The sequence below is a fragment of the Callorhinus ursinus genome, unplaced genomic scaffold (assembly GCF_003265705.2).
Source record: "Callorhinus ursinus isolate GAN/ISIS: 27379988/994484 unplaced genomic scaffold, GSC_fseal_2.0 scaffold54, whole genome shotgun sequence".
NCBI classification, from domain to species: Eukaryota; Metazoa; Chordata; class Mammalia; order Carnivora; family Otariidae; genus Callorhinus; species Callorhinus ursinus.
The window spans coordinates 15455870-15480032 of NW_027397116.1; the positions used below are offsets into that span (position 1 = coordinate 15455870).

Consider the following 24163-nt stretch of genomic DNA (forward strand, 5'->3'; position numbering starts at 1 on the left):
TAGGAGATTAGTTTTAATCAGTAATTCCTTACATAGGATTTGATTATGCAGCCAGCAACAGTGACTGTTATTTGCCCAAAATCAGATTGCATGCTAAGCCTACCTAAGCTGTAGTTAAATGACTTTTTTCTCTCATAATAATAGTCTTATTAATCATACTACCCATTTCAAAGATGAGGAACCAGTGCTTAGAGTTGTAAATAATTATCCCAGGTATCAGCTAACTGGTGATAAGAGAAGCTGGCTAGAAACTAAAGCAAGATTATCTTAAGTCTTTATGCTCTGTTCTTTTTTTTTTTTTTAAAGATTTTTAATTTATTTATTTAACAGAGAGAGAGAGAGCACAAGTAGGCAGAGCGGCAAACGGAGAGGGAGAAGCAGGCTCTCCACCGAGCAGGGAGCCCGATGCGGGGGCTTGATCCCAGGATGCTGGGATCATGACGTGAGCCGAAGGCAGCCGCTTAACTGACTGAGCCACCCAGGCGCCCCTTTATGCTCTGTTCTTAACCATTATACTAGGTAACACTGCTGAAGAAATTGTGGAAATTCTTTTTTTTTTTTTTTTTTTTTTAAGATTTTATTTATTTGACAGGGAGCAAGAGAGGGAACACAAGTAGGGGGAGTGGGAGAGGGAGAAGCAGGCTTCCCGCTGAGCATGGAGCCCGATGTGGGGCTCAATCCAAGGACCTTGAGATCATGACCTGAGCCAAAGGCAGCCGCTTAACCAACTGAGCCACTCAGGCACCGCAGTGGGAATTCTTTTATAGGACTGGCACAGCATACCTAGAAATAATTCATAGAATTATAAATGGATGTTTATATTTTCACTTTATTCACTTGTCAAACACATACTGATCAACTACCGTGTGCAAGTATTTGTAGGTATGCACAGTTTATTAAATGTTAGGGGGACAGAGATGGTTTAGACACCTTCCCTACCCTTTCTCTAGGAAGGATGAAACTTTTTGTTTTGCTAGTTCCTTTGATTTGACTCTTTTGGTGTCCCACTGGATTTATTATAGATCTTGATTAAGAGAGCTCCGTCAGATAACCTGCTGGTTAATGGTTTCCCCAGTATTGGTTTGAGCCCCTGAATTCCCAGTGGACTGTTGTCTCAGCTATGCTTGCTAGGGGATAAGGGTTAATACAACAAAAGAGACTCCTAGAAACTGATAAAAAGATGCCTGTCTACTTAATCAGAATTTAAACTTTTAGGTACATGTGCCATTGGTTTCTTAAATTTAAATTAAGCTGGCTAAGAACTTTACATGAAGTACAGAAAAACAGAGCAGACACCAGATTAAAGTTCCTTTAGTGACTTTTTCTCACAACCTGCATGTTTCCAGCCAAGAGAAACTGTAAAAATCTTACGACAGGCAAGCTTATAGAAGTTCTTCCTTTAGTCTAGTTTCTTTTAACATCTGAATTCTATGGTTAAACTTTCTGAGTAAATGTGACAGATTTCTTTGTCAGACTGAGGAAACTGGCAGCTATTTTGTTAAGTTTTATAGTTAGAAATGTCTTGTAATTTTTACTTGTATAGGTCTGCTTTTTAATCTTATAACACATCTCTGATGGGAAAAATAGGCTATTACTCTGTATTTTGGCCAGAACTGTCCAGGTTGGTTTTAGGACTTTCCTGGGCATGTGTGCAATAGCCCTCAGGGAGGCAGAATTTAAAGACAGGTTTTGAATAGCCACCTAATTCTTAGTTTCTGTCGAGTACAGAAGTAATTATTACTTTATTCATTTGGCTAGTAGTTTGAGTCATTATAACATGATGAATCAGGTTTAGATTTGCTCACTAATAATAAAGATAAGTTATTTCATGGAGTTTACTACCTATATAAATTCAACTAAATGTCCTTGGTAAAAAGAATGAGGGAGAAAAGGGTGTAGGAGATAACACTTCAACCGTGGCAGGCGATTCACTGAGAATGAGCAAATATCCTTGAATAATTTGAGAAGGGGAGACATGAATCTGGTTTTCTCTACATTGGTCTTCATTTCTGTTGGTGCTTTAGTATGAGTAATTGGCCCCTAAATGCAAGCCATTTTTATTTCAGCCAGTGCTCACCTAAAGAACTAGTTATTTTTTCCAGTGCTGGAGAAAAATCTTAATGATTTGAATCAGGTGTCATTTCCACCATAGTACTCTGAAAAATGCCATTTGACATAGTTATTTAGAGACCAGCTTTAGTTTTAATTGACATCAGTCAACAGTTTTGCATAGAGTAATGTTTGCTTAGAGTTTATATCTTTTGACTTAAAATCAGATGAAATCTTTTTCAATATATAAATATATGGACAAATAGCACATTTTTGGGTCTTTAAAATTAGTAAGTTTTCTTTTTTTGAAGAAAAATTACTGTGTGTTCATTAAGAGTTTACAGTTTTCCTTTGAAATCAGTAGATGATTTATGAACCAGTTTTACCTTTCCTTGAATTTACAAAGCAGGAATTAGCCTGATTTCAAATTAGCAATCTCAGAATGACCACAAGTGTCAGTGTTTGCCTGCCTTATTTTTCTTCAGTTTTCACCATCTTATGCAGCAGATACTCACACTGTTTTAAGAATTTCTTTTGACATGAAAGCGGAGCTAAATTTAAGTGCCTCTTTCAGAACTAATTTTCAACACCCTTACCAGTTTTAATTCATACAAACTATTAATGATCCTAAGGGAAAATATAAGCATTAAAATCAGCAGTAGTTTGTATTATGCTTGTATGTTCTTCAGTTTCTTAGGATTGTAGCTGTTTCAGTGTAGCATAAATCAACTAGACTCTTTCATTTGTTATTTGTCACACAGGGGTACTCTTGTTGAGAGCTTCGGTTCTCCGTGGGGGAAATGTTATTTTCTAGGAGGCGTTCTAGAAGTTTATGAGGGTATTTTTTGTTTGCAAAATAACTGAAGGGCATTTAGTGAGTGAGGCCAGGGAAGGAGGTCTATAGTGGGTGGGGCAATTTTAAATGAACCTAATTAGAATACAAAGTATATTTTGTAAAGTTTTAACATGCACTGAATTTTCCTAGGTATATAACCACAGTGTATATTGAAGAAGATTGTACTCAACTTTGTTCTGAACTTGGCCAGTAGTTCGCCATTTTGAAAAATCCTGTTGCCTGAGGCAGTCATGTTTGTAGTAGTTGGCTTAGCAGTAGAGAGTATACCAGTCTGTGGACATTTGTAACTGTTACATTCACTGTGATTTTATGAATAGGTACTAGCTTTCTATTACTTCATTATGTCTTCTGGTGTAATCATTTCTGAGGGTAATATTGAAATACTTGTGTTTATCATAGATTTCTTTTAAAATTTCATTCTTGTATTTGTTAGGATATTGATTTCCATTAAAAAAATTACATACATAGGTTGCTTATCTTACCTGTGCATTTCATTTCAGATTGTTAAAAAGGGTCAGTGTAAAATATTTCTTACACAGAAGACATACTGAGTTTGATAAGGGTGTGAAGCCCACTAGGTCAGTATCTTTGAATAAGTTCTCAGGCACCTTACTCTGTACTCAACACATTGATAGTATTTAAAAATTTAAACACTGTTAATTCATTACAAAGTATAACAAAACAATTTATAAATTCAGGTAGATGTAATGTGTTGAAACTTAAAACTCTGCTAAAACTTCACAAAGAAGCATTCTCACGTATAAATTATTAGTATCAGAAAATGCTTTTTATTTAATAGCTTTAGTAGATAAGGAGAGAAAGGAAAAAGTTGGAAGTAACTAAATAGAATGTTTTCCCCAAAGGGCTTTTTTGAGAAGAACTGGGAGCATAAATATACTTGATTCTAAATTCATAGACACTCTCTTTAGAATGATTATTTATGATCTGATTGGAAATAGGAACTTAAGTATAAAGAAACTTTGCAAAGCAGAAAAGAGGCAGGCAAAGGTTATAGGATTAGGAATGGATAATGTTTGACTCTAGGGTTTGATTTTCTTCCCCTTCCCCAACTTCTTAGAGGATGTCTAAGGGATTCACTTATATTCAACAAATACATTGAACATTTTTTTATATGCAAGCTACAGAGGGATATGAGCTTTGTCATTAGGTTCCTTTTATTCAAGAAATTGGTAGATAGGATACATAGATCATTATATAGATAACAAAATAACTGGAAGAAAATGTTATATACTTATTTTTTTTCCCTTCAATTTCAGATTGTTTTCTGTAATTCATTAGGGTGTCACTCAGTTTCACTCTTTGATACTTTTGTCTTCCCAATTGTAGTTGGTTTGCATTACATTTTAATCTTAATTTTTGTGCTTTTCAAGTATTTTTATTCCTTTTAAATAAATAACACGATGTCTCGGGGATAGCACAATTGTTGAGTTTTAGTGAACAAAAATTTTAAAAATGAAAATTTTTATATTTTTGTTGTACTCTCCATTTTCTTTTATCATTTCCCCAATTACTTACTAACATACTGAGTTTGTTTCTTTTCTATATCCTTGTAGTTGAATTTGAGTTTTTTCTATATTTCCTTTAACTTGTCACAGATTCTATATTTATTAATATTTATAATGTTCCAGAATATTTCATTTGACTCTGTGTTTGTTGGGGGAAAGGAGGTCAAATAGTTAAATATATACAGGTCTGTGTTTATTTTACCTTCCTCAATTTATTGAATTATATTAAATGGTAAAACATTGAATGTTTTCTTTTAAAGCGTACAATATTGTTATTTTCCTTTCTGCCTCTATTGCCAGTACCTATAATTGTGTGATTCTTAAAACAATCAAATTTAGCTAATTCCAAACATGTACGCTTTGATAGAGGGAGATGGATGGGAGAATATTATATTTTTATTCAGTGAAACAGAAGAAGAGCAAATTTATATGGCTATACCATCAGAAGAAACCATACTGAATTATGTCCTTAAACTTAGTTAATTGGACATTTGAGGTTGTACTGCAGTGGCATTGTTCTTAGTGACAAGGTATTATTTACATTATAATAATGGACTTTTAGGGCAGAATTAGACCTTTCTAATCATCTAAAAATCTAGTTGTCTCATTTTGGAGGCAAGATAATCAACACCCTGAGAGGTTGTGATTTTTCTCAGAGCTCCACTCTTTAATATGTCCTAGCCAAAGCTAGAACCTGGGGTTCAAGATTTCTAAATACTGCCTCTGGATACATCAGTGTTTTTGTTTTTAGTCCATGGACCCATAAAGTACACAAATGATCCCTTACCCCTGGCCCTCTGTAACTATAAAAAAATCCTGCCAGATTTAAATGAGAAAGATTGTGCTTTTACTAAACCTCAGTGACACATACAAGAGAATTGCTCATTTGTGCCAGAAAGGTATGTGGGCATTATAGACTTTGGTATTAAAGGAGATCAATTTCTATGGTTTGGTTTGTTTCTAATGCAGTTTTATAATTAAATGTTTCATCTACATTTATGTGGATGTAATCTTTTAATCTGTAGATAAATAAAAAAGAATTTTGATATTTTCCCATTATGCATGAATACCCCTTTAAAGATTTTGTATTGTCTCACTCTCTTTTCCTCTCTTTTGATCCAAATTTTACTTGCTGTATTTGTCTTAGTTTGGATTCTCCAGAGAAACAACCCATAGGATGGATGGACGGACGGATGGATGGATGGATGGATGGATGGGTGGGTAAGGAGGAATTGGCACATGTGATTATGGAAACTGAAAAGTCCCAAGATTTGCAGTCAACAAGCTGGAGACCCAGGAGAGTTGATGGTACAGCTCAAGTCTAAGGAGGGCTCCAAAGGCAAGAGAATATTGATGTCCCAACTTGACAACAACCAGGCAGGAGTGAATTCTTTTTTACTCTGCCTTTTTTTGTTCTGTTCATTTCTTCAGTGGATTCAATGAGGCCCACCCACATTGGGGAGGGCAGTCTTGCTTTACTCAGTCTGTTGATTCAAATGTTAATCTTACCCAGAAACTTTCTCACAGACACATCCAGAATGATGTTTTAACCACATTATCTGGGTACTCCATTGCCCAGTTAACACATAAAATTAACCTTCATAGTTAGCTTCTGAAAGCATTCTAGAGAATGATAAATGGAACACTGGTATTAGATTTTTAATCAGTGAATATCTTCTAATGCTATTCATGAGCACTTGTGTTCCAGTATTGTCTGTGACTGTAAAGAAAATAAATATTTATTCCCAGGTCAAAGTTTTAATTCTATGAGTGGATTTGGATAGGAATAGATTTTTGTTTTATCTTTATTGAGATTAAAATATTTACTTTAGTTTCTGCTCCTTTGATTTCAAGTAACAGAAACTTGCTCAGGTCAGCATAAGGAAGGAAAGGAAATACATTATAATGCTGTAGGAATATTCTGCAGAACCCAGGACTGAGAAATATTAATTGGCCTTTAAAAGAACACAGTGAGACATTGGAAAACTGTCAGGAATCAAGGAAGCTTTTCTGTTTCTGTCTGGTGCCATATGATTACTTGTCACTTTTTCTGCATCTCTACACCAGCTCTCTGGTCCTTTGTACACCTAGTCCTCCTTAAAGCCAGCCTGCTACAGGTAACTGTGGCTCACATTGCTGGGCGTATCTCTCAATATGGATTTCAGAACTCCAAAGGAGAGAAGATATGATTGGGTCAGCTTGTTCATGAGTTTATCCCTTGTGGGTATAGTCCAGCTCTGAAAAGGGGAAATAGGGTATTCTATGAGTAGACATCCCTTGAAAAGCCTGCCATCATTTGTAATTAGACTGTGTTTATTCTTTTAAGCATATTTTGTGCTTTTTAAAAAAGGTTTTTTATTGTTTATATATGATTTACCGTTTTAAGTGTATTATATCCATAATGTTGTGCAGCCATCACCACTCTGTATCTCCAGAAATTTTTCATCATTCCAAACTTAAACTCTGTACACATTAAACAGTTTCCTGTTGCCCTCTCCCCAGCCCCTGGCAACCACTATTCTACCTTCTATTTCTATGACTTTGACTCTTCCAGGTACTTCATAGAAGTACAGTCATACAGCATTTGTCTTTTTGTGTCTAGCCTACTTCATTTAGCGTAATGTTTTCAAGGTTCATCCATGTTATAGCACAATTCAGAATTTCTTTTTTTTAAGGCTGAGTGATACTCCATTGTATGTATAAACTGTAATTTATGTATCCATTTGTTTGTCAGTGGACATTTAGGTTGTTTTCACCTTTTGGCTATTGTGAATAATGCTATTCACATCAGCATACAAATACCCGGTCGAGTCCCTGCTTTCAATTCTTTTGGTTATATACCAAGAGTTGGAATGGCTGGATCATAATGGTAATTCTATGTTTAATTTTTTGAGGTATCACCATACTGTTTTCCATAGCAGCTACACATTTTACATTCCCATCAGCCATGCACAAAGATTCTGATTTCTCCACATCCCTGTCAATACTTGTTAATTTCTGTTTTTTGTGTGTTTGATTAATAGCTGTCCTAATGGGTATGAAGTGGTATCTCATTGTGGTTTCGATTTACATTTCCTGAATGATTAGTGATGTTTGAGCATATTTTCATGTGCTTATGGACCATCTGGAGCATGGTCAGTTTCTCTGGTGAAATGTCTATTTTTTTTTTTTTTTAGGATTTTATTTATTTATTTGAGAGAGAGAGAGCATGAGAGGGAAGAGGGTCAGGGAAAGAAGTAGACTCCCTGCTGAGCAGGGAGCCCGATGCGGGACTCGATCCCGGGACTCCAGGATCATGACCTGAGCCGAAGGCAGTTGCTTAACCAACTGAGCCACCCAGGCACCCTGAAATGTCTATTTTTTTTACCCATTTTTGAATTGGGTGGTTTTTTGATTTTGAGTTGAAGGAGTTATTTTTTTTTTCAAGATTATTTATTTATTTGAGAGAGAGCCGTGTGTGCATGCCATGTGCATGAGCAGGGGGAGGGGCGGAGAGAGGGACAAGCAAAGTCAGCAGTAAGTGTGGAGTCCGTCGTGGGGCTCGATGTCACGAGCGGGAGATCATGATCTGAGCTGAAACCAAGAGTTGGACACTTAACCACCCAGGTGCCTTTTTTTGTTTTCTCCCCTCGCCTAATTGCCCTGGCTGGAATTTCAGATGCTGTGTTGAATCAAAGTAGTGGAAGTGGACATACTGTTCCTGATCTTACGAGGTTTCCATCTTTCTCCATTGAATATGTTAGCTGTTGTGGTTTTTTTATATTTAGTTTTTATTATGTTGAAAAAGTTTCCTTTCATTCCTAGTTTGTTAAGGTGTGTGTGATTTTTTTTCTCTTTAAATTTTTATTGTTATGTTAATCACCATACATTACATCATTAGTTTGTGATGTAGTGTTCCATGATTCATTGTTTGTGCATAACACCCAGTGCTCCATGCAGAATATGCCCTCTTTAATACCCATCGCCAGGCTAACCCATCCCCCCACCCCCCTCCCCTCTAGAACCCTGTTTGTTTTTCAGAGTCCATAGTCTCTCATGGTTCGTCTCCCCCTCCGATTTACCCCCCTTCATTCTTCCCCTCCTGCTATCTTCTTTTTTTTTTTTTCTTAACATATATTGCATTATTTGTTTCAGAGGTACAGATCTGTGATTCAACAGTGCTGTGAATTGTGATGTTGTTTTTAAATCATGAAAGGATGTTAAATTGTCAGATCCTTTTTCTGTATCATTTGAAATGATCATGTATTTTCCTTCATTCTGTTAATGTGATTTCTATTGATTTTCGTATATTGAACCATCATTGCATTCCAGGAATAAATGCCACTTGGTCATGGTGTATAATCTTTTTAGTATGCTGCTGAACTTGGTTTGCTCGTTCTTTTCTTATAGAGGATGTTTCTTTATGGAAAGAAGTTGGTTTAATAATTACTAGTTTCTCTTTATTTTGGGCACTAAGCTGAACATGCACATTACAAATAACTAAAAACACATATGTAACTATAATTTTTAAACTTTCATTCACTGATCCTCCATTAAATTACAAAACATGATGAAGGCAGGGACCACCTTGCTCTTGTTTATACTGATGCATTCCCAGTTTCTTATTTGGCTTTCAGTGCTTTGATGAATGTGTATAGAATGAATAAATTAATGTTGTTTAAGTCTCTCAATAATTCTTTATGATATTTTTACCATTTTTATTTAACAGATTAAAACACTTTAACAGTGGTGAATCAGTAATGTTAAGGCAAATGGATTTTTGTTTTAATTAGTTAATGTAAATTTTTTAAGGACCTTCCATACATCAGGCACCATGTAACAGGCATTGGAGACATAATAGTCCCTGACCTGTTAGCTTACAGTCTGGTTGAGAGAAGCAGACAAGTAAATAGAGAATTCTATAGCAAATTGAGGGATTTGATAGAGGTATCAAATCTATATATTCTATAGATACACTATAGTATATTTTAGGAATGTGTTAGCTATTTTCTGTGTTGGCAGACATTGTATGCGTATGCCTCTGGGTTATGGCAAATGTAAAAAAATAAATTGTGCTTATAACTTGTGTTTTACTCTTGAAATCTTTTATGTTTTCAGTCTCATTGTCATTTGTCTATAGAGTTGCAGTTTTCTTTTTCTATATAGTTTTTCCAAAATACTTTTTTTTTTTTTTTAAAGAGTCAAGGTACTTAAAATTCAGATGCTTTTTTAAAAAAGCATCCTGGTATTTGGGAATTCTAAATATCAAATCCACATTTCATGGGAGTGTGTTAGTGTAGAAAGGTAGAAGCATGTAAGGGTTCAATTAGTATTTCATTTTTAAAACGTTACTTTTGCTGTCATAAATACAGTAGTTAAAAAGTAGATTATAAACTTACAGAATCTGCATATATATTCTGTATGTTTTCTTCATTTAAAATTTGCAGTATTTTATGAAGTTTCATATAAAAAGCATTTTTCCAAATTAAGTAAATATAATCTTTTTCATACTGACACTTGTTACAAATATTTTTTCTCATGATATTATATATCATGGTACTGTTTCCTGCTTGTTTAAAGCAGAAGTACCAATATTGTCTCTCCCGGTACCAGGAGATTTTTAGGTTTTCTCATTTGCTAAAATAAGGCAAGTAAGGATTATAAACAGTATAGTTTGTTTTGCCTTGTTATGTTTTACAAAAATGATTCTATCACTTCTACCGTTCTTATCAGTTATTTCTTTTCCAGAATGCCTCAGGTCTCGGTGGAAATTGTAATTGTTCTGACTTTTCAAGAGAAAGCAAGTTTTCCTCTCCAGTTAGCACAACTTGTCAACTCTTTTAGTTGGCTTTTTTATATTTTTTTTTTGCTGATACTTTATTTTCCTAGATGGGTATTATATTTTTCCCCCAATCCATGTATCTTTAAAAATGTGGAACTGTCAGTCTCTTCCCCATATTACTGCCAAATTCTTACTCCTTTTTCTTTGCATATGTCAGATACACCATTTTGTAGCCTTTGAAAAACTTCACCTCTGTTTTTTCATCTTTAAGGAGTGGTGGGGTTGGATTATATAGTTTCTGAGGTTCTTTATGCAAGGACTTCTATAATTTTATTTCAAAATAGTACAGATTGGAGTGGAATGAACTTTCAGCTCTTTGTGTTGGCTAGGGAGTCCTAAAAGGGCTACAAACTGACATGATTAGTAAAGATCTTCCCAGTTTTCTTTCAAGGAGTCCACAGTCTCCAATTTAATAGCTGTATAGGGTGTGTGTGTGTGTGTGTGTGTGTGAGAGAGAGAGAGAGAGAGAGAGAGAGAGAGAGAGAGAGACAGAGAGAGAGAGAGACAGACAGATTGAGAGTGTGTGAATGCGTGCTTGCATTTACACTTATTTGTGTTTGTTTAGTAACTACAGAATTAAGCAAAGTTATACTGCAGTAACTTTGGCAACTAAAAATTTTTAGTCCATCTGAGAAGACAAAGTTAGACCTCTTCCAGTTGCAACTAACAGTAACTGCTCAACTAATGGAGTTAAAAATGTGTGTGGGAGTGCATAGAGTCCTGCGATGAGGGATTTTAAAGGTTCATATAATCAAGAAGAGGTGGGGGGAGAATAGGCCTTGCAGGCTATTATATCTAGGTAGGTGTTAAAAGGGATGTTATATTTACCTCTTTTTTGTGCATACTAGTGTCATTCTGTCCTTCTGCAGATTGGGCTTTACCCATGAGTCAAGGGATATATGATCATCTGTAATTTTTGGTTTAACCACCTTGGAGCCTTGTAGCTAGAGTTGTAACTTGCTAGTTCCAGTTAGTAAAACATACAGGGGAGAACTCTTGATTGACCTAGCCTAAGACATAGGCCTCCCACTGACCAAGGGCTAAGGCTTATTCCGAAAAAGGGATAATTTTGAGTAGGAGGTCATCAGGCAATGATAGCTTACTTTGTAAACAGAAGACACCTATTTTTTGGTATTTAAAGAAGTCCCAGTTTTGAGTTTACTCAAAAGTAGATAAAAACCCTTAAGGGTTATGATTTCTAATGGAAAAGACTTTTTTTCATATTACTTCTGTGTGCTTGTACCTTTTGCTGACCCATGTTGTAAGAGCCGTAGTCTCGTCATATAGTATAGGTATATTTTAGTAGTCAGCTGAATCAGTTTTGGTTCTGATAGTTCTCAATATGCACATAGTGCTGTTCCTGTGATTTTGAACTTCGTCTACTCTTTTTAAAAGAAGGGGGCTTTGATTTGGATCCAGCTAACCTTATAGTCAAATGTAGACAGATATCTGCATGTGTGTGTGCTCCTTGTTCTTCTTCCTGTCTCATTTATTTTTTCTGTTTCTGTGTGTACTTAAGTCATATTCCATGAGTCAGTGTTTACATATAAGGATTTCTAGGTAATATGGGTAATGTTTATTTTCTTTTTGTGTTTATTATATAATATCTAGTTGATTCCTTTTTATGCAGGAACATGGGATGGAAAGCTAAAATGTCTTTAATTGATTTAGTTATTTATATAAAAAAAAAAACTGTGGTATAGCCTACCATTCCAAATTACTTTACTCTGCAGAATCTCAAGTTTTGAAGAGAACATAATATGGTTAAAATTAACATTATTTAACAGTATTTCTTTAGAAATGTTTCTGTGATTCTAATACTGATTTTTATTATTATGGATTTATGTAACTTCCCTGGTAGTTATCAAATTTCATTCAGTTGAGTACAACTAGAGTATTATCACCATGAATTACTAGTTGTTTTGAAATTTACATTTGTAGCTTTTTTTTTCATTTGTAGCTTTCTATTAAGTGTGAATATGATTGAAACTGGTACACTAAAGACAGCTTTTTGAGTATCTTAAGCATTTCAGAGGCATCTACTCCTGAATGTATAATTGATATATATTTCAATACTTAGCATATTTTCTTCTGTATATTACATGCTTAGTAATCAGTTGAGATTGTTATTTAGTTAAAATTTTCAACCACTCTTAAATGTAACAAATCTCGTCTTTTTAAATGTGATTATTTCTCTGAATATTTTAAAGAGATTTAATTTGAAATGTTTGTGGAATTTTTTAATGCACTCCAAAGTAACATCATTTACATCTTTCTAATGTGAGATTATGTATCATTTATTCATTTTGTGACTGTTTAATAGAAAAAAGATTGACTTGATTTTAAAATGGGTAATAACATTTAAGCAAATATTAAAATTGTCAACAATTAAGCAAATCATTAAATATTTTAAAAATGTTACATGCTTACAATAACTACTGTATGGTAACAGTTTAAATTTATTTTTTACTAAATATTCCTATTATTACCTCATGACCAATAGCATAAAAGATAAGGGAGGTGTTTTTGTTGTGTGTGTGTGTGTGTGTGTGTGTGTGTGTGTGTGTGTGTTTAATGCTTAGGATCATAGCATGTTCAGTGGAGGGACTGATTGAGAAACAAGGAGATACAGAATTTCTTTGCAGTAATTAAATGGAAGTGTTTATTGTGTAAAGGAATTCTAACATCATGTGTCAATTTTTATTCTTTTAAAGGAAGGTGCATCGGCCCGTAAGACTCAGGCTCCTGCAGCACAGCCAGTACCAAGACCAGGTAAAATACAAAACTTTGGGGGGTTTTTTGTTGTTTTTTTAATGGTCACAATGAAATTTTTTTTGATATGTACAGTGCTTTGAAGGAATTGAAATTTTACTTCAAAGTACTTACAAAGTAATATAGGAACATTTACTTGAACAAATAGGTAGAGTTGAAGAATTAAAGAAAATTTTTTAGAAAATATTTTTAAGATCTTAGAAAAATGTTTTAAAAAGCTATGTATATGTACACATCCCCTCACCAATTCTTGTTTGAGAGTACATATGGATGAGATTTTTCCTCCCCTGTTGGAAGCACAGCACCATAATTTTAATAGATTGTTTAGCAGCTTTGATGCTTAGAATTTCAGATGTGTTTGTTCTTGAGCATATAAGATTCTGTAATCAGTTTTGTAAAATATGTGGTAAGCATAGGCATTATTGAAGTTATTTTGAAATATTTTTCTTCCCTCTTCCTAGTTCCTAAAAAGGTTGATCTTTATAAATGCATGTAGATACCAACCATATATTCATTTTAGATGTTTTGGGTTTGATTTTGGTGTTTTTACATTTAGTATAATTATAGTGTTAGGCTATACCATGTGTCTTTTTTACCTCATCAGTGGTATTGAATATGGCTATGAAGAAAATGAAAAGGATTGGAAAGGCACAGGCAAGAATTTAATTGGGTGATCATCCTCTTAAATTTGGCAGTATCAGTAGTGTAGATTTGGATGTGTTTTTATTCATAGTATGTTTACAAGCTAACTCTAAAATTATGTAAATTATACATACTAAATATTTCTGGAAGCACTTTAGAAATATGATATTAAGAACATATGTGGCTTATACTGGAATGATTTTATATTGGAATGTGTCCTGGATCCATACATCTGGATTTTGACATGACTAGTATTTTTTTTTTTCTTTTCTTCCCTTCCCTTCCCTTCCCTTCCCTTCTCTTTTCCTTCCCTTCCCTTTTCCTTCCCTTTTCCTTCCCTTTTCCTTCCCTTTTCCTTCCCTTCCCTTCCCTTCCCTTTTCCTTTTCCCTTTCCTTTTCCTTTCCTTTCTCCTTTCCTTTTTCCTTTCCTCTCCTCTCCTCTCCTCTCCCCTCTCTCCTTCTCCCTCCCCCTCCCGTCTCCTCAGTGGATCTGTGTGGAATCTTTATCATTCCTGTTTTTGAGGATGAGTGGAGAAGAGAAGTGCTTCATTGGCCATGTGTTAAATTTGGAGCACATTGGATAAATTTATTTCAGATAGCAGGACTGTGGGACTGTTTTTTAAGTAGAGAGGACCTTACCAAAAGCCATTGTAAGAGTATAAGGAAGAACAATTAAATTGAATAAATATTAGTTGAATGCCTTCCATGTATGTACAAGGTGCCAGAAACTAGGAAAAGCTAAAAAGGAATTCTTTTCAGGAAGGAAGAAAAAGTGAAGGCAATAGGAGTTGCCAGACTCAGTTGGACCCAAGAAATACAACCTGTGAAATAGAGGGTTATTGTAGAGGCAGCTGAATGATTGATACAGAATTGTTTTTCTTTGGAAGGGAGGGATGGGAGGCTATAGCTGGTCAGTCTAAAGAGGATCACATTAGAAATTCAGAAATGGTGTAAAAGGGGAGAAATCACCACCGGAGGTTTCTAAACCCACTCTTGTCATTTCATGTTTTCTCAAAATCATTTGTCAGACAAGGAAAGGTGTAGGGGGAGGCACTAAGATCTAAATAAACCAGGTTGTTCAAATGTACCATGTGATAAAATGAAGTTAAGGGAGCTGGATTCTACCAGCCAGTTTTGTGACCTTGGGGAAGATCATATGTAAACTAAGGAGCTCTGTGTCTTTTCAACTCTTAATATTCTATTATTCTTTTTCAATTGTTCTACCAAGGTGCACTGGCAATTAAACTGATTGAAATTAATGTGAATTAATATCTCAGAACAAATATTCTGATGCCCATCCATGTGAGATCCCCTCTTCCTTTTCCACAAGTTTTTAGCACTCATTTATGAATAAAAACTGATTTGAGTGGATAGTAAGCAGTTTGTCATCTTTGTCCTGATTAGTGAATTTTTCTTTTGCTGTAGAAATGTTTATTGTATTTGCTTATGGGATGCTGCCCAATTTCAAAGAGATTGTGTAATATATGACATGTTCACTTAATGTTATCTTTTCAAAATTGAAAAATACATGAATGCTCAAACCTATCTGGGCATTGTAATATGTTATAGATGAGAGATTATGCATTTATAACTTATTTGTAGGTAGAGTCCAAATGAGGGACTGAACCACCATTTTGTTTACCTCTTCATTGGGGCAACTCAAATATAGAGTTCCATTATTGATTAATTTTTCCTTTTTATTATTCTTTCACCACATGTTTATCTAGCACTAATTGTGTCAGGCAAGTCCCTGGGTAAATTTGATATTTGAAAGTATCTACGTTATTCCCAACTTCTAAACATTTATTTAGAGAATGTAACTAACAAAAAGCACATGTTTTTCAGTGGATTAGGAAGGATAAGCCTTTGGTAAGCCATAGTCCTGTACCTTACTGTCATTTTCTTTCTAGATTAAATCTCTTTCACGTATCCCAGCTTCCTCTTTCTCATGCATATGCAGTGCATACTTCTCCAACTTTAATTTTTTACTTTTATTTCATAGATTGCCTGAAATGGGTAGGTGGACTACAGCTCTAGTTTTTCTGCTTTACATGTAAGATTGAGAGAATTAGCCCCTTGTATATTTTATTTATTTATTATTTATTTATTTAATTTTTAAAATATTTTCTTTGAGAGAGAGGGAATGAGAGAGAGATCAGGAGCCAGGGTGGTAGGGAAGGGGGAGAAGCAGACTCCCTGCTGAGCAGGGAGCCTCATGCAGGACTTGATCCCAGGACCCTGAGATCATGACTAAGTCGAAGGCGGACGCTTAACCACCCAGATGCCCCACCCTTTGTATATTTTAAAAAGATTGTTCTGTCGCCTTTTTTCAGGAGCTACAAAGATCTCATTCCCGTTGTGAAGCTGCCACACCCCAACAGCCTTGCGGTCAGGGCCCCACACGTGGGGTGTGTCTGGAGGGGCAGCCCTCCGTGCCTTACTGGCTCCCAGCAGGCAGAGACCGCTCCTGCACACGCACCTGTGCACTCCTGGGTCGGGGGTGGGGGGGCATGCACTCAGTCCACTCTGGTAGACCGTGGTGTGCTCTGGTAAGCTGAGTGTCTGCTGGTCCCTTTAGACAGCCTGGGTGGACTGCGGTCCTTGCTGACGCCATGGGAAGAACAGCATGTGGTGATTTTTCTTCAGGGTTAGAATCACGGATGGGGTGTGGTGAGAAAGCAGGATGCAAGTGTAGTAACTGATTTACCTTTTCCTAAAAATGGATAATAGGAAATTTGTCAATAAAGCATTCCTTTGGGGAAGAACCCCCCCCCCAAAAAAAGATTGTGCTGGTTCTAGTATCTCATTCCATAGTTTTACATCTATGCACTGATGATTTTCAAATTTGTACCTCCAAATCAGACATCTCTTCTTATCTCTGATATCTTATATAAACTGCCTGTTTAACATTTGGATATGCCATAGGCATCTTAAAACTGATGTAAAACCTTTGTTCCCTGATGTTTTATCCCAGGTGTCTTCTTCATGAATAAATGGCACCTCTGTTTCTTGAGCAAAAAAGTTCAGGAGTTATTCTTCATTATTCACTTTTCACATATGCTTATTGCTCTCATCTAATAGGTCAGTGACTTCTGTCAAATTTACCTTTTCTGTGTTTCAAATTTGTCTTTTTATCTCTACTACCACAACTTAAGTCTAAACCATTATTTCTCTAGACCAGTGCTTCTTGAAGTGTTAGTCCATGACCTGTTTCTGGCTTCCAACAAGATACATATAGAAATTGAGAATACAATACTGTCACAACATCCAAGTGCATGATTATTTTCTAGTAATTCATTGTTACTGCATTTTATTCACTTGACCTTGGATTGGAAATTTAAAATAGTAAAAAAGAAACCTCCTATCTTTACACCTAATTTGAGTAACACCACCGTGGACTATTGTTAACAGTCCTAACTGAGCTTTCTGCTTTCATGCTTGTCCCCTTTTGATTCCTTATCTAAATCTGTATTGTCTTTCCTTTACAGAAGATGTGACATGAAAATCAAATTATGTCACTTTCTGGCTTAAAAGTTACAGGGTTTTCCAGTGGCACTTAAATGCAAACCTAACGTTGCCTAGAAAGCCTTACATGAGTTGGTTCTTGAATATATTTTTAACCTCATTTCCTGCCACTCTTTCTTTGGTCCCTGTAGTCTGTACATTTGCAATTCCTTAATCACAGCAGTTTCTTTTTGTCTTTGGCATTTGCTCACATTCCTACTTCTAACCTGGGCTATTCCTCCACTTATTCCTTGCAAATTGGCTCCTTTTCATCCTTGAAATCTCAGCTTAAATGCCACTTTCTTTGAGAGGCTTTCTCTAAGCATTCTATCCAAAGGACACTTTTCTGTCAGTGTACACGCCTTTTGTTCCTTAATATTACATGTTCAAATTTGTTTATATGTGTTTGTATGCTTGCTTATTTATGGTCTGACTCCCCTACTTTACTGAAGGGTTTTGAGGGCAGGGACTATTTCTGTTTTATTTGTAATAATAAGAGGGGCTTCTGCATAAGGCTCTGAATATTTAAGTGAAGACTGTAATTATATTAGAAATCAAACATAGCAATCAATAATAATTATTATCAGCTTGGTAAATTTTCAGTCATGGAATTTGCTGAAGGTAGTGGTAGCGTTAGTGTTCCTAGAAGTAGTAGCATTTAGGATCACCTAGAGCCGCAGGGTTCGCTGAATATTAAATATGGGCCAAGACCTGATTAAGGACTTAACCAGCATTGTTGTTTTTAAGATTCTCATAACAGTTTCAAGATGTAGAAACTATTATTACTGTTTTATAGCTGAGGACAACTGAGACTGAATGGTCTATCAATTCAATTTGCCAGGGTAATTTGCCTAGGAAGTGGCAAAATGGAGATAGGAATTGAGATCATCTGAGTACAGATTCTTGCTCTTAATCATTTGCCCTATGGACTGGTGTCACTCTGCCCTCCTCTCCCCTCCCTCACTGAATGAAGCTTAGTGTAGTGCGCATCTCATCGCGTCTGTACCTTGGGCCTTACTTAACCAGGGAACCTATTTATATTCTTTTGTAGTTAGTTTTTATTAAGTCTCTAAATTTTAATATGTGTGCTTTTATATTTTGTCTTTTTCTTTACATGGGGTCTTCTCACCCTTGAATTTAGTGAATCTTTTCCTAAATTCCTGAGTCCACTGTGGGCTGCTCTAACCAAACCAGTGGTGTTTCAGGCAAAGATTTCTTTTTTGTTGTTCCCCTTACTTATTTTCTTAGCAAGTCCTGTCTCATGTTTATCCAAATCTATCCATCCTGTCATTACTTTATCCCTCCAACAAATACCAAATACTTACTGAGAATGTATTATATTCCAAATGATGCTATCTAGCTCATCAGGTGTTTCCATGAGTCCTATTTCTAAAAATGATTTAAGAAAGCTTTAGTGTTTTTTTCCTTAGCAAGAAGAGAGAGATGAAAACACTATAATAAATATGTATGTGTGTGCACTTGTATTTATATATATTTTTCTCTGCCTTGTGACTGGAAAAATTGTACTGCTGGACTCCATAAAATTTTATCACAATAGGTAGCTATACAAAGGAATACAAAGTATTAAGTTAAAATGTAGCATTTTACTGCTTTAAAAAAGAACACGTTCCAAAAATGAATATATCCTTTTAAAAATGGTAATCTTTTTTTTAACAGCTGCTGTTGAGTTAGAATTTTAAATCTCCTAGAATTTTTATTTTTGTGATTTAAGAAAATGGAAATTTTAATACAGTACATGACACATAGAAAGCAGTCAATAAATATTGTACATGTAAATTCTGAAAATTGAATGTACAGTATTTTTAAATTCTAAAATTTATTAATCTCGAACCAGGCTGGTGTTGCTGTTATTTTGCCAGCAAATATTTCTGTGCATTGTAAAGTCTATTATATAGACAAATAATGAAGATGAGTATTTGTGTTTTTATAACATACATTCACAATTTTTTTAATTAAAATTCAATTAGCCAACATATAGTACATCATTAGTTTCAGATGTAAAGTTCAGTAATTCATCAGTTACATATAACAGCCAGCGTTCATCACATCACTTGCCCTCAATGCCCATCACCCAGTTACCCCATCCCTCCACCCACCTCCCCTACATTCCCAATTACTAATAATATGGGCAACTGGGGGCACCTGGGTGGCTTAGTCAGTTGAGGGTTGGACTCTCAGCACTGACTCTGCTTCAGATTCTCTCTCCCTCTGCCTCCTGCTCTCGCTGTCTCCCTCCCTCCTCTCTCAAATAAATAAATAAAATCTTAAAAAAAATAATATGGACAATTCAAAATAATACAGACCTTCACATGACTCATTGCCTATAATGTTGTCTTCTAATGAACAAAGATCACATGAAAAGAGAGAAAAATGGTAAGAAATATTTTAGGTCTTAGTTCCCAATAATGCCTTTCTTTTCCCTCCCAAATAGTTAAGCACATTTCCTCCTTCCAGCCTTTCCCCCCAGTGTTATATGTTTTTGCATTTACAACATTGGCTGTCAGTTAATTAAGAAACTATTTGCTTCTTTTGCTAGACTTTAGTATCCATTAATGTAGATACTCAAGAGTCTAGCCGTGTAGTTATATCCGCTTTGTTACAATAGATTGTTGAATAATGATAAGGCATTTTAGTGTTTTTGTGAAACAGAGAAATAAATTGTTTGAGAAGATTGATATCATTTGAGAAGATTGCAGTATATTTTAAAATTTTTTAACTAGTCATATGTAATTTAAATTTTTAGGCCTTTGTAAATTTGAAAATAAGAATGTGATTTTGTAACACTCAGTTTTTTTTTTTCCCCCTCTCTTAACAGTTTCTCAAGCAAGACCTCCCCCAAATCAGAAGAAAGGTGAGGTTGTACATATGATTTTAAACTTATTTTAAAAAGTAAAAGTAGGGGCACCTGGCTGGCTCAGTCGGAAGAGCATGTGACTCTTGATCTCAGCATCATGAATTCGAGTCCCAGATTGGGTGTAGAGATTACTTAAATAAAGATAAAACTTAAAAAAAAAACTTAAAAATAAAAAGTAAACGTGAATAAGCCAGATTAAAAAACGAAGGCTAATATCATGCTTGTGCAGTTATATCACATGTTTGTGCATGGTATCCATTCTGATTAATCAGTACTCAGGTCATACTGATTACTAAATATTTCGAATATCACTGTTGACTTAAAATATTTTTTTAGCTCAAGGGAGTTAGGATTACAAATTTATCAATTGCAAAAGTAACTATATTTCTTGATAATAATAACAACATATTTGCTACCTTTATAATTTTGTCTTTACAGGCTCTCGAACACCCATTATCATAATTCCTGCAGCTACCACCTCTTTAATAACCATGCTTAATGCAAAGGACCTTCTGCAGGACCTGAAGTAAGTAATTTGTTAAACTCTTGTTTTCACTGGATATGGCGATATCTTTGAGAATTAGTAGTTAAGAATTTGGTATTCCTTATTTGGAGAAAACACTTTCAGTTTCTGTGCTGTAGGCTTTATAGATAGTCTGAAGTATAATTTTCAAAGCAAAATACAGAGTACTTGAACAATGTAGGGGTTTAAGGTGCTGATCCCCAGCACAATCAAAAATTTACATTCAGCTTTTGACTCCTGCAGAAAGGTAACTCCTAATAGCCTAATGTTGATGGATGCCTTACTGATAATATGTTACATATAACATAACAGTCAATTAACATGTATTTTGTATCTCATATGTATTGTATACTGTTCTGTACAATAAAGTAAGCTAGAGAAAAAAATGTTAAAAATCACAAGGAAGAGAAAATACACTTACATTATTGTATTTTTATAAAGAGATTTTATTTATTTGAGAGAATGAGCGAGCATGAGTCAGGTGGGGGTGAGGGCAGAGAGAGAAGGAGAAGCAGACCCCCTGCTGATCAGGGAGCCTGATTCGGGGCTCAGTCCCAGGACCCTGGGATCATGACCTGAGCTGAAGGCATATGCTAACCGACTGAGCCAACAGGCACCCGAGTACTGTGTTGCATTTATTAGAAGAAAAACAAAACCAAACCAAAAATCCATGTATAAGTGGACTCATGCAGTTTAAACCAGTGTTGTTCAGGGGTCTGCTGTATATTCTTTTCTCTTTGGATTCTTTAGGGAAAATTACAGAAATTTTTGGCAAAAGTTCTAATGAAAAGGATACTACTGTGTTTATTTTTAATATGAGTTGTTTTGTTTTGACTTTTTCCTGAAGAGTTTGAGGGAAGTTCTAAAACAAATTCCAGTTCTCTCCCTCTCCCCTTCTCCAAGTTCTAATTGAGGAATGGGAAAAGTGATACAAACTTCTGTATATATTATTTACCGTGGGTGGAGGGGGTGGTGGAGGTTGGGAATATAGTTTTTTAACCTAGACGTTAGTAAAATTTAGTTGAAGTTAAAATGAAACCTTTATCCTGTGTTAAAATTTCCAGATACTTAGCTTCCAGAAAACTTTTTTTATTGAGGTATAATTGACATAACATTATTATTAGTTCCAGGTGTACAGTGTAAGGATTTAATATTTGTATATATTGCAGAATGATCACCACAGAAGTTAGTTGGAGAGAAGGGGCTTACAGCTATTCTGTTAGAACCTTTTCCTAGTACTTGGTACTCTGTTATGGTACTTCTTATTGAGTAGGGGTTGTCAAATTGTCCAGTTACTTTACGTAATTAGTGATTAAATCTTGGCATTTGTTATGGATTTGGACTTTTGCTCCCTAAGCTTTAATTATTTGAAGAAATTCTGGGTTGAAGACTATCCCTTACTTACAGAATGATTTTATAAATTTGCTTTTGTTGGATGCTACAGGGATATGACAAGTCTAAAGTTGATTTTTATTTTTATTTTCATTATTATTTTTAAAGATTTTACTTATTTATTTGAGAGAGAGAGAGCATGAGCGGGGGTGGGAGGAGAGGCAGAGGGAAGGGCAAAGTTGGCTCCCCATCGAGCAGGGATGCCAGAGCACAGGGCTGGATCCCAGGATCCCCAGGATCATGACCTGAGCTGAAGGCAGATACTTAACCAACTGAACCACCCAAGCACCCCTTAAAGTTGATTTTTATGTTAAATTCTCAATTCAAGGATTTCTGGTCCACCAGCATAGCATAAATTCAAATTCAGAACAGACCAGAGTGACATTGGGGTAGGCCCTTGGTTGACAAATTATCCATGACTCCTTTTCCTCCCCTACTCTAGAGCCAGATCAAGATGGATACACTTCCTCAGAACTTAATTGGAATCCCCCCCCCCAGTTCATCCTTTTGTTGATTATCTCTTGTAAGGTTCCAGTTCTAGTTTCTTTGTGTCCTTCCTTTGTGTGGGTGGTAAAAACGAAGTCTCAAGAGCGTGTTCCTCTCTTCCTTTTTCATCCACTGAAGCACCAGTGATTTCTGGCCCATGACTGTTTTCTTTCCAGCTCAGCTATACATTTCTGATGTTTGTTATATTTTATCTGACATTTCTTGGAAGGGTTTTTATAATTACTGGAACTGGAATTTTATAAGGTGTATTTAATCTGTCTATACTGAGTTTATTCATTCAACACTATAGAGCAAAAACTAAAAATCAAAGTGCTATGTGTAGATAAATATACTGCAAGCTCAATCTTCTTGGAGCTCATATGATTGTGTTAGGAGTCATTTGTTGCAACTGATGAGAAATAAAATATGTTGCAGCATTTAGTATAAAACCCAATTTCAATGCCTTATTATTGAGAGTATAGTGAAAAGTATAATTTTCTTTGACACTAACAAACAAATCACATCTTGAAGATAAGTTCAAAATCAAATTAGACCTCAGCAATAATATATCAGCCATTAAAAACTTCACCTAGCTCCTCTCACAAATAATGTGGTGTTAGTGAGAATGTACATAACTGTAGTGATGGGTTTTTTTAATAATCTAAGGAAATACTTGAAATTTATTATTTTCTAGATTTTTGAGACCTAAAAAGGATTGTCAGAATACATTCTTACCCTCAATGAAAATGGCAAGAGATAAAAAGACTACTCTGGTTGTTAGTTGCAGAGCAGAAACTATAACCAGGTCTCCCAAAGACCAGCTTAGTTATTTTAACCTTTGATAATGGAGATTCTTTTTTTTTTTTTTTTTTTTTTTAAAGATTTTACTTATTTATTTGACAGAGAGAGACACAGTGAGAGAGGGAACACAAGCAGGAGGAGTGGATGGAGATTCTTAACAAACATTCAGATTAAGAAATTGGGCTTTAGGGGCGCCTGGTGGCTTATTCAGTTAAGTGCCTGACTCTTGATTTTGGCTCAGGTTGTAAGATGGAGCCTGGCATCGGGCTCTGTGCTTGGTGGAGTCTGCTTGAGGACCCACCCCACCTCACATGCATGCTTGCACTCTCTCTGTCTCTCCCTTTCTCTAAAATAAATAAATTTTACAAAAAGAAATTGGGTTTTATTCTGGAACAAAATACTCTTCTGCAATATTCAGGGTCTTTTATTCACTGTTAATTACAGTAACAATATTTTGTAATTTGGTTTGACATTGAAAATTCTTGTTAAATATTTTTAGTGGTAACTGGGAAAATATTTTCAGTCAGTAACATAATAAGTATCCAAAAAAAGAATGTGAATGCTTTGCCTTCTTTCTCAGTAAATAACAATGACAATTCTTGAAGAAAGAAAACAAAAGCAACCTGACCTCCAAAAAAGAAAATCCTACTGCTTCTACAATAACTTATGACTAATTAAAAATGAGATACAAAATAAGTTATAAAACTTGCTGATTTGTTTTTACCAAATGCAGAATTGAAGTACCTTATGACTTAAATAGCTTTATTAAAAAATCTATGTAATGTGGCACAAATATATCTATAGAGTATTTTTCTTTAGTACTTTTGAATGAAATTTTCACTGAGCTTTTTTCCATTACCAGTTGGGAAAGAAGGGCTTCTTATGTTTTATATTTCATTAGGCTTTTATCGTTTAG

At 35.2% G+C, this 24163-nt stretch overlaps 1 protein-coding gene across 3 annotated transcripts in view; it reads left to right on the forward strand.

Annotated features, from left to right (window-relative positions):
- The window catches only part of CDC73 (cell division cycle 73), a 194481-nt gene that overhangs the window by 63628 nt on the left and 106690 nt on the right, over nt 1-24163 (forward strand). For all 3 annotated transcript variants that reach the window (XR_012375657.1, XM_025892302.2, XM_025892300.2), the window contains exons 11-13: nt 12967-13024; nt 20007-20042; nt 20484-20571. Coding sequence is in view for 2 of the 3 variants with exons in the window: in XM_025892302.2 (XP_025748087.1) it covers nt 12967-13024; nt 20007-20042; nt 20484-20571 (182 nt within the window). In the remaining variant the exon portion in view is untranslated. The remainder of the gene's footprint in view (nt 1-12966; nt 13025-20006; nt 20043-20483; nt 20572-24163) is intronic.